This window comes from Parasteatoda tepidariorum, chromosome 8, assembly GCF_043381705.1.
Source record: "Parasteatoda tepidariorum isolate YZ-2023 chromosome 8, CAS_Ptep_4.0, whole genome shotgun sequence".
Taxonomy (NCBI): domain Eukaryota; kingdom Metazoa; phylum Arthropoda; class Arachnida; order Araneae; family Theridiidae; genus Parasteatoda; species Parasteatoda tepidariorum.
In genome coordinates, this window is record NC_092211.1 from 58,788,985 (window position 1) to 58,800,011 (window position 11,027).

At 31.0% G+C, this 11,027-nt stretch overlaps 1 protein-coding gene across 33 annotated transcripts in view; it reads left to right on the forward strand.

Moving 5' to 3' along the window:
• The window catches only part of LOC107443488 (myosin heavy chain, muscle), a 47,871-nt gene extending 37,228 nt beyond the window's left edge, over positions 1 to 10,643 (forward strand). For 26 of the 33 annotated variants that reach the window (XM_071184032.1, XM_071184036.1, XM_043042986.2 and 23 more), the window contains exons 27-39: positions 847 to 903; positions 1,314 to 1,400; positions 1,501 to 1,667; positions 1,993 to 2,071; positions 3,079 to 3,324; positions 3,421 to 3,617; positions 4,066 to 4,198; positions 4,313 to 4,770; positions 4,852 to 5,173; positions 5,269 to 5,640; positions 6,519 to 6,719; positions 7,915 to 8,070; positions 10,105 to 10,643. In XM_071184032.1, coding sequence (XP_071040133.1) covers positions 847 to 903; positions 1,314 to 1,400; positions 1,501 to 1,667; positions 1,993 to 2,071; positions 3,079 to 3,324; positions 3,421 to 3,617; positions 4,066 to 4,198; positions 4,313 to 4,770; positions 4,852 to 5,173; positions 5,269 to 5,640; positions 6,519 to 6,719; positions 7,915 to 8,070; positions 10,105 to 10,239 — 2,610 coding nt within the window. In that variant the 3' untranslated portion in view covers positions 10,240 to 10,643. Of the gene's footprint in view, positions 1 to 846; positions 904 to 1,313; positions 1,401 to 1,500; positions 1,668 to 1,992; positions 2,072 to 3,078; positions 3,325 to 3,420; positions 3,618 to 4,065; positions 4,199 to 4,312; positions 4,771 to 4,851; positions 5,174 to 5,268; positions 5,641 to 6,518; positions 6,720 to 7,914; positions 8,071 to 8,987; positions 9,063 to 10,104 lie in introns of all 33 variants that reach the window. The other 7 variants (XM_071184055.1, XM_071184056.1, XM_016057363.3 and 4 more) reach the window with 1 other exon arrangement.
• The last annotated feature ends 384 nt before the right edge of the window (positions 10,644 to 11,027 follow it).

Sequence of the window (11,027 nt, forward strand, 5' to 3'; positions counted from 1 at the left end):
ATTAGGATTAAGCCACTAATTCTTTTGGATTTCGTGTGTTAGAAAGTTGAACTTACTTTTCAAATATGGATAGCATCGAGATATCCGAAATCGAAACGACCAAAGTCCAGAACGGAATTACCAATGGATTAACGAACGGTGACCACTTAGCATCGCAGCAGAAAGATATAAGTGAAACTATAAGGAAAATCAAAGCTTCTGTGGCCAGTACTTCAGTTAATTATTCCAGCAACCCACTTCAAAGCACTATGCTTCGAAAGGATATATTTTACCCATATCAGAAATGTCAGTACATTTCTCCCAATTACAATTTGAGCTCAGATAGCAAACGGATGGTCAGGAGATTGCAAGAACCTTGTTTCGCTTCCACACCAGGAACTATCCATTTGACTTATGAAGTAGGGCGTTTTTAAAAATTTCTATTATGCTGCTACTTGCTCTTTTGCTATGAAAACATGTCTGAACAAGTTTGAAGCTAAGCACATGTTCTTCTCTATCTGCTTCTCTCAGTTCTCTGCTTACAAGAAATCTTCGTAACCAAAACAACTTCATGTAAGATAACAAAGAAATTTCGCTTATATTATTAAAATAGAAGGAGTTTTAAATCTATAAAAAAGTTAATAATGCTAATTAATATACTAAAAAATGCTTACTTTTTAACAACTTTCAATTCTAAAATCTTACAGTGAATCAAGCTTTATTCTATAACAGTGACTTTCGTATTACAATAAATAAGAGCATTAAAAAAAAGCTATATTTGTTTTAACAATTGGAATATTTGTTTCTAATGAACTTTTTTTTAAAAATCTTTCATATCGCTTCTAACACATTTTGTTTCAATTATAGGCCAGAATTGAAGAATTGGAAGAGGAGTTGGAAGCTGAAAGACAAGCAAGAGCCAAGGTAATTATAAATTTCGACATTATTTATTTTATTAATTGTAATTCAACTCAATCTAATTCTCTATTCAATCATATTCTTTTGACGCACATTGCTTAAATGTGTTAATTTTTAAATTCAAAAATAATAATTCAATAGATTTAGTATTCTTTAAAATAATATTAAAACAATTTATAAAAATACTGTAATAATTAATAAATATTATAATTATTATATAAAAATCATCAAGATGTTTCTTTTAGTTCATTCTTGTCAATTCACTACAAAAATACAGTTTTTTGGATTAATGTAATTAAATTTTACAAAAGTCAACCACATAATGCTAGTTTATATAATTTCATTTTATAAGTTACAAAATTTCCTTAATTTTTTATTTGAATTTTAATCAGAATTTCTGCTTTGTAACTCAATAGGCTGAAAAACAACGTGCTGAGTTGGCTCGTGAAATTAGTGAACTTAGCGAACGATTGGAAGAAGCTGGTGGTGCCACCTCTGCTCAGGTTGGTAAAAGTTATTAACTTATAAAATTTTATGGTTTAGATTGCATTAAAATTCATATTTTAAATGTATTTTTAAATTATTTTGTATCTCTTTGAATAGGTTGAGTTGAACAAAAGGCGAGAAGCCGAAATGGCCAAGCTGAGACGAGACTTGGAAGAATCAAACTTACAACACGAACAAACTCTAACGAACTTGAGGAAGAAACACAACGATGTTGTTGGCGAGCTTAGTGAACAAATTGACCAACTGAACAAACACAAGGCCAGGTAAGCATTAAAAAATTGCTCATCCAGTTCATTTTCAATGATAAAATATTTAGTCGTAAATGATTACCTAAATATTTCACAAACAGAAGTCTAGAGGAAAAACATGTTATTTTAGTGAGATTGAGAAAATGAAGCTTTTGCGGAATTTAGCAAAATAAATCATTGTTTTAGATTTTGCGACCACTACATGTTATGAAATCAAGAAATTTGACTGTTTTATAAGTGTCCTTAACATGTTATTCCTCTAAGATCTTCAGAAAAGCATCTTTCCGACAGTTGTTTTGTTTTTAAATTAAGGAATAATTCCTATAAAATTCATAAACAGGTTAGAAAAAGAGAAAGCACAAATGAAAGGAGAACTTGACGATGTTCGATCTAGCGTGGACCATGTTAACAAAGAAAAGGTACATAAAGCATGGTGTGAATACGATAGTGTGATTGCTTACAACCTGAAAAATAAGCTAACTCCCTTAAATTTGAAATTGAAACATTCTAACATTGAAATATATACAGTATATTAACACTTATTTTTGTTCATTTTTTAAACAAGAAATTCCCGGTCTATGTCTGTATGTGGAGAATAATAATAAATTATTTAATAGTTGCAAATATATTATCTAAATATTACAAATATCAGTATTATAGCTAGAAATAATAAGATATGCACTTTTGTAGGGACTTAAGTTTTTATTTCTGATCTTTTTGAAATAGAAATTTGACTCTTGTTGATATAACGTTCTTGATTTATAAAATTAACAAAGAAGATGTGTGAAATTAATTTTAAAAAAAAGGTTCATAATTTTTTGAAAATTCTTAACAAAAATTTTTAGCAAATAAAAAGATATGTAATTTAGGAAAAATGTTCATTTGCGTCGTTTTCGGAAGAAGCAAAATTTGCCTCATTCTATCATGAGAATTTATTTAGTTTAAGCCACGATGTGAGAAAAACAATACTAAATGGTATGTGCATGGTTAAAAATTTCTCATTCAGTTTTATAGTTTATTTTGAAGAAAAAAGAGACTTAATATTAAATATTCCAGATATTTTATTACTCATCCAGCTTATTCTAAATACGCATGCTCCTATGTTTTATTTTCCCTTCCTTATATTAGTTTGCATGAAGGTGATTAACAGCCCATCCTTTTTACCATTATGTCACGTGCAATTCAGAATTGAAAACGAAAATGCAACCTATTACCAAGAACATGATGAGCTGCAGATATCTCTGGATTACATGTGTAGAAAAAAGGTAAAAATAAATGCATGAAAAATAATTATTATTTATTTAACCTTTATCTGTATCCACAATAAGTAACTGCATCTTCACCAATTTTACGTGTCTCATCCGTGAGCACTTTCTATTATTCGAAACAGCAGAGTACTTTAATAACTATAAATTCCATATATTAGGCAAATGCTGAGAAACAAGCTAAGCAATTGGAAATGCAACTGGGAGAACTCCAAGGCAAGATGGACGAGGCCCACAGGTCATTGGGAGATCTTGATGCTGCTAAGAAGCGACTCACTGTTGAAAACAGTGAATTCCAAAGACAATTGGAAGAAGCCGAATCTCAGATTAGCCAACTTAGCAAACTCAAGATGTCTCTGCAAACTCAACTCGATGACGTCAAACGCATGGCTGATGAAGAAAGCAGGGTCAGTATTATATATATATATTTTAAAAAATAGTTGCTAAAAGCAAAAATTTAAATTTGGTTGGATGTTAAACTTATTCCAATTTTATCTACTTAGGAAAGAGCAACTGCAATGGGCAAATTCCGAAGTGTGGAACATGATCTTGATAGCTTCCGAGAACAACTTGAAGAGGAACAAGAAGGCAAAGCTGACCTCCAGAGGCAACTGAGCAAAGCCAACGCTGAAGTTCAATTATGGAGATCCAAATACGAAAGTGAGGGTCTTGCCCGATTGGAAGAACTTGAAGAATCAAAGTAAGTTCGCTTTGAATTGTCAACTAATCAATATAAGTCTGCTAACAATCAGGGCCACATTTCAGCTTAACATCTATTTATTTATTTATTTATTTATTTATTTTTATCAATTAGAATTATTAAATACTCAGTTATCTAAAGCTTAAGTTTATTGTTAGCGAAAAGAAAGGAATTTGATATTAAACATATTTTTAATTCCCATTTGAAAGAAATTATAACTTTTTAACTGTTACCGCAATTGTAATGTCAAAACTTGAGTATTCAGATTCGAAGTCATTATCAATTTTTTAATTAATTTGGAATATCTTTCCTTGTTTTTTCGTTTATTAATTTCGAAGTTCATGGCAATAATTTATTATTACATTTTAAAAACCAGAAAATTCACGTATGTTACTGAGTTTTAAGTTGTTGTTTTTTATACTCATGGCGAATATATTTGATATTTTAGGAGGAAACTCGATGCCAAACTTCAAGAAGCCATGGAAACTATTGACCAACTCAATGCCAGATGCAGTGGTCTTGAAAAGACCAAGTCCCGACTACAAGGTGAACTTGAAGACATGACCATCGAAGTTGAGAAGGTATGAATTACTTAAAATAATTAAACATAGTTTATTTAATGAATGAATTTTTCAAATAATTAAAGGTGCACTGTTTTTTTATAACAGACTAATTGATTCTGCTTTTCAATTCAGGCCAACTCTCTCGCATCTGCTATGGAGAAGAAACAGAAATCATTCGATAGAATTGTTGCTGAATGGAAACAGAAGGTCGATGATTTGGCTGCTGAATTAGATGCTTCCCAAAAAGAATGCAGGAACTATTCCACTGAAGTATTCAAGCTCCGATCTCAATATGAAGAAAGTCAAGAACATTACGAATCCGTCAAGAGGGAGAACAAGAACCTTCAAGATGAAATCAAGGACCTTGTTGACCAACTTGGTGAGGGTGGAAGGAGCGTCCATGAATTGGAAAAGGCCAGGAAAAGGTTGGAAATGGAAAAAGAAGAACTTCAAGCTGCTTTGGAAGAAGCTGAGGCTGCTCTTGAACAAGAAGAAAACAAAGTACTTCGCGCACAGCTTGAGCTTTCTCAAGTCAGACAAGAGATTGACAGGCGACTCCAGGAGAAGGAAGAAGAATTTGAAAACACAAGGTAAAATCTTTAAACATCACTAGAAATTATTTCATTACTACTAATAAATATTCTCATAACAAATTTTCACAAACATTACAGGAAGAACCACCAACGTGCCATTGATTCCATGCAGGCCAGCTTAGAGGCTGAGGCTAAGGGCAAGGCTGAAGCTCTTAGAATGAAGAAGAAGCTTGAAAGTGACATCAACACTCTTGAGATTGCTTTGGATCACGCCAACAAGGCCAACGCCGAAGCACAAAAGAACATTAAGAAATACCAAATCCAACTTAAAGAAATCCAACAAGCTCTTGAAGAAGAACAGAGAGCACGAGATGAAGTTCGTGAGCAATACGCCATGTCTGAAAGACGATGCAACGCCATGCACGGAGAACTGGAAGAAAGCAGGCAGTTATTGGAACAGGTAAAAAATAACTTCCATTTAAAAATTCTAATTTAGCTCAATGAATTAGATTAATCAACTTCATGATCAAAATTTAAACCTGATTTCTTTTCTAGGCTGACCGTGCTCGACGTGCAGCTGACAGCGAACTTGCCGAACTACACGAAAATGTTAACGAACTATCTGCTCAAAACTCATCTCTTAACATGGCCAAGAGGAAACTGGAAGGAGAAATGCAGGCTCTGCATGCTGATTTGGATGAAATGTTGAATGAAGCCAAATCCTCAGAAGAGAAGGCAAAGAAGGCAATGGTTGATGCCGCTCGTCTTGCCGATGAATTGAGAGCTGAACAAGAACACGCCCAACAACAAGAAAAGATGCGCAAGGCTATGGAAGCACAAATTAAGGAACTCCAAGTCCGCCTTGATGAAGCTGAAGCTGCTGCATTGAAGGGTGGCAAGAAAATCATCCAAAAACTTGAACAGAAGGTATAAATTTTAAATTATAGCCAAAGTTCAAACTAATTATTTATTTAGTGAAACCAATTATGTATCGATAATATCAAGACATTATAGTTACTTAAATTTCTTTTGTGGAGGTTGCTACCATAAAAAAATATCACTTACTAATTTTTCGAAGCGATAGCAACTACAATAGTAAATCTGCATTTTTTAATAAAAACATGTTATCATTTTTTGATTTATAAGAAAAAATAAGTTTGAGAATTTGAAGTCAATACCATAAATATTTATATACAACGATAAGTATTTTGATAATAATCGTTCTTTTTTTGTTAAGAAGAAAAGGTGTGTATCGGAATAGAAAAGATTTTATATTTAAGCTTTTTCTATTTAATGCCTACCTAACATAGTTATTTCGTCCTTAGTTTTTTTCAGTCCTTTGTTTTTTTCAGTTTTTTTTATTACATAGCTATTAATGCATCCTATACATAGCTATTTAGTTATACAAGGAACTTAAGTTTTGCTGGGGCTTTTTTTTTCGCTTTTTCCAGATCAAAATTTTAACTAAATTATAGTTAGATTTACAACTTAAACATTTTTTTTTATTCTTCTTTAATTATAAATTCAGGAATGAAAAAATTGATGAATTTGTTAGGCCGTATTTTTGCGGTCAGCATGCAAAACCAGATTTTTGAGTGTAAAGAAACATCAGGGAGCTGATAACAAATTATATTGTTACATATTTTCTTAAAACGTTATAAATAATAGCTCTATACTTGCAGACAATAATAGAATCTTTAACCAGAAAATTTGATTTTTTTTTTCAAAAATGGTATCTCCCACTAAACTCTTTAAACAATTAAATACTTTTTAAAATAGTGTTGAAACCTAAATGACTCTTTTAGGTTCGAGAACTCGAAACTGAGTTGGACAATGAACAGCGACGTCATTCTGAAGCAGCTAAGAACGTAAGGAAATCTGAGAGACGCGTGAAAGAACTGCAATTCCAAGCCGATGAGGACCGCAAGAACCATGAGCGTATGCAGGACCTTGTCGACAAACTCCAGCAGAAGATTAAGACATACAAGAGACAGATTGAGGAAGCCGTAAGTACCACTCTTGCTCAATTTTCTTATTATTATCAAAGAAACTTAGATATACGCACTACTGTTACTGGCGAGATTTATTTTTATTTACCACTGTTACTGATGAGACTTATGTATAAGTACTACTGTTGCTGATGAGACTTATATATATGTGCTACTGTTACTGATGAGGCTTATATATACGTACTAGTGTTACTGATGAAACTTATCCACTGTAACTAAGCAACTTACTAAAATTAATTAATCATAGAAGAACGAATGGAACCGATTTGGCCTTCTCTCGTTTTTTGTTACTCTGTAATTCAAAAACTAACTTACAGGAAGGGTTGAGTATTTCTCACTTTTTATAATTTGATCCAATTTAAGTGCTTTATGGGTTAGCCTTATAGAAACGTTTATGTAGAACGCTATACCTAGAATGACGGGAGCAGCCAGGATAGTCCGTTATGTAATTTGGTAGGAGTCCCATAACCCTAGAAAGTTTTTGATGTTAGATACCCTTTGGTATATATAAGGTGCCCCAGTTTCAATTAAAGAACAAGATCATTTCATCATATCTATAATTATTATTTATGGAGAAAGGTAAGCTCAATTATCTAAAAAACTAATGTGTACTCATTATTAAAAAGCCAATGTTCCGTTTAATTTAACATTTTCGATAGCAAAATCCAATAACAAACATAGAATTTTGATGATCAAGCCTTTAAAAAAATTTTATTAAATTTATTAGGTTTATAATTTAAGATTTTGGATGTCTATTTGATCTACATATAAACAATCTGGGAAGGCCCTAACTATCACCTTCAGAAATGATCAGTCGTTCAAGTGTAAAACCTTGCTTAATGCTATTAAAGGAATTCATTTACTTAACTGCTACTAAAGAAGAAATTTGTTATTCAAGATGCTAAAAAGTCCATTCCAGCTACTAAAACAGTTACTATTTTATGAAAAACTTAATTACTGTTATTAAATCAAACTTATTGCAATTCAAAGATACATATTGTTACGAAAATAATTAATTATTTACTGTTATTAACAAAATTTACTGTTATAAAAAATATTTATTTATATTGAGATTTATAATTAAAGATACTTGCTTTCTGTTACTAAAGATATTTACTAAACTAAGATTGCTTTCCATTAAAGAAATGCACATGATCAACAACATTAACTTAAACTATTCTGATGCTTACAGGAAGAAATCGCTGCTCTCAATTTGGCCAAATTCCGTAAAGTACAACAAGAGTTGGAAGATGCTGAAGAGCGCTGTGATCTAGCAGAAAATGCAGTTGCAAAACTGAGAGCCAAGAACCGAAGCTCAGCATCAGTGGGACGTGCCGCTAGCCCAGTTGTAAGCGAAATTTATCGATATTTGTAATACCTTATAAATTAAATATATTATTTTTTCAAATTAAACAAACATTTCTATTAAAGTTAAAATTTTTAAACTGTACGAATTTTTAAATAATTAACTCTCACTTTTATTTAAATGAAAGGAAATCTGTCATAACCTTTTTGAAGAAAAAGTAAGCGGCAATGCTAAAATGTCTAGTTTTAATTTCTGATAATTATATTTACTCTTTAAAAATTAGCATTTAGAGATAAAAATGTACAATATTTAGAGAAAATCAATATAGAACTTATCAGAAATTTATATATAATGCAAAGCAATTGCTTATTGTAATTATTTTGGATTATATAAATTTATACTGATAGCAATAATAACTTATTCCTAACTTGAATATTAGCGTTTTTATTCAGACGCAATTAATATAAACTGCGTTTGCCATTTTCTATTGCATTGCAACATAATTTTGCTTTTTGCACTTGCAAATATTATTTTGAATTAGCATTTTTACAATCTGTGCTTTTATTTTTTTAAACTATACTTTAATTTTTTAAACTATACTTTTTTTTAACTTATACTTTTGTTTTCTAAAATATCGCTTTTTGTAATTATATTATTTTTATTTGTAACACCTTGCTAATGCTAACCGCAACCATCAACATACTCAGAAACATAGTTTTTTAAAACATTCTATTTACATATCTACCCTTCTATTAACTATAGTACTAGCTGACAGAAGGGTTTTTGATATTGTAATTTTTGAATTAAATCTTAAAATTGTAATTAAATCCAAAAGAGAAATACGCTCCTTAAAAAACTATGTATTTCTGAGTGTGTATATCCCTTATTACCTCACTCAAATTATAAATGCTTGCTGCTTTTCTTACGCAAAGCTAAGCTATCGCATTCTTATTATACAGCCAATGCTCAAGGGACGACCAAGATCTAAAATTGATGTTGAAGAGTAAGATGGAACGATTCTTGTAATTATTTAGGTGAGATTTATTTATTTTGATTATATCATAGAATAATTTCAGGTATAACCCCTGTTGCTTATGATTATAACAATCTATTAAAAAAATAAAAATATATAAAGTCTTAACTCTTAAAACTATTTCAAAAATATTGTTAGAACAATCTGAATCACTTGCAAACTCAAATAGTTTTGCATTTGAAGTTTATAATATTATAAAAGAATAATGTAGAATGTAATATCAAGGCAATGATTTTCGAAAATAAAATTTTGAAATTATTGCTATCTACATAATATCAACTCAAACAATATCAAACTTAGAATATCTTCCAACTATTATCTTAGTAAAAAAGTTTACCGAAAGTTAAATATAGCAGCATAATTCTAGTTCTGATCAAACATATCAGAGCAAGAATTGCATTAGAACTAGAATCAAACTAGCGGCTGAAATTGAATCAGTTCTGCAAAGTTAAATCGGATTAAAATTTAACATAAATCTGATTCAATTCATCAGTTTGACTTCAACTACTCTCTTAGTATAAAGTTTACCGGAAATTAAATATCGAAACACAGATCTGGATTTGATCCAAAATATCAGAACTAGAATTGTATTAGAACTGGAATTTTATTAGAACTAGAATTGTATTAGAACTAGAACTCTATTAGAACTAGAATTGTATTAGAACTAGAATTGAACTAGCCTCAGAAATTGAATCAGATTTGCAAAGTTAAATCTCATTAAAATTTATCATAATTCTGATTCAAATCATCCGTTTGACTTCCATCTACTCTCTTAGTAAAAAGTTTACAGTAAGTTAAATATAGCAACACAATTCTAGATTTGATCCAAAATGTCAGAGCTAGAATTGTATTAGATCTAAAATTGTATTAGAACTAGAATTGTATTAGAACTAGAATTGTATCAGAACTAGAATTGTATTAGAACTAGAATTGAACTAGACTCAAAAATTGAATCGGATTTGCAAAATTAAATCTGATTAAAATTTACCATAATTCTGATTCAGTTTACCAGTTGATTCTATAATGGCGTTTTCTTTCCACAGCCGTCAACTGTTCATCTCCTCTCAAAACCTTCAAATTTTACCCCAGAAAATCTTTTTGTGCCTGCCTCAACAGTGCATTCTGCCTTTGCCGCCACTCCCCAATCCGTCATCAGTGTTGACGAACAGATCGAATAAAAGAAAAAGAGGAACATAGAAAAGAAAACGCGCTCTTCCACAACAGCCAAACAGCATCGCGCTTCCAAATACTTCTCATTTTTGTGGACTTTTAGGGGACAGAATCATTAGAAATAGTGCTTGATATATCACGGAATGAATTGCAAGAAGACAAAGGACTTCCACTAATTAAAGCCATTAAATGTTTATATAGCTTGCGAGATGCCCTCAGAGACAAGAAGTATTTGTAAAGCATGTGCTCTTGTATGTTTTTATGTTATATGTTGTTAAGTTGTCCACCCCCGATTCGATGTCTTTCTGCCTTGTGAGGAGATTGTGTAAGGGAAAACCCTCGTCCATCATAAGATCTGTACTTTAATTGTTTTCGAGATAATTTGTTGAAAAATAAATGTTATACACTTTCATCAGTATCCTCTGTCTTTTAAACATGCAGTAATGAAACATTTCTAGTTTGACTTTTAAGGCGCTTTAAAATGAAGAAGAAAATCACCTATAACACTTTGCAATCGAAGCTCCTTTTCAGATCGTTGATAAATAGAAAAGAACGGCAAGTTCAAACACTTTGCATTTAACATATTTCTTACAAATGCTTTAGAAATAAATGAATCACCAATTAAACACTGCTTTTAAAATGTTTCAATCTTTCAAAAACTTTGAAAAAGGAGTCCATTTTAGAAAAATAATGCTTTAGATTAATCTTTACCATTATTTTCTGCTGATGTTGTTTAGGATAAATAAAAAATTTAGGTAAAATTATTTGAAAGCATTGCTTCATAACTCTTGCTACA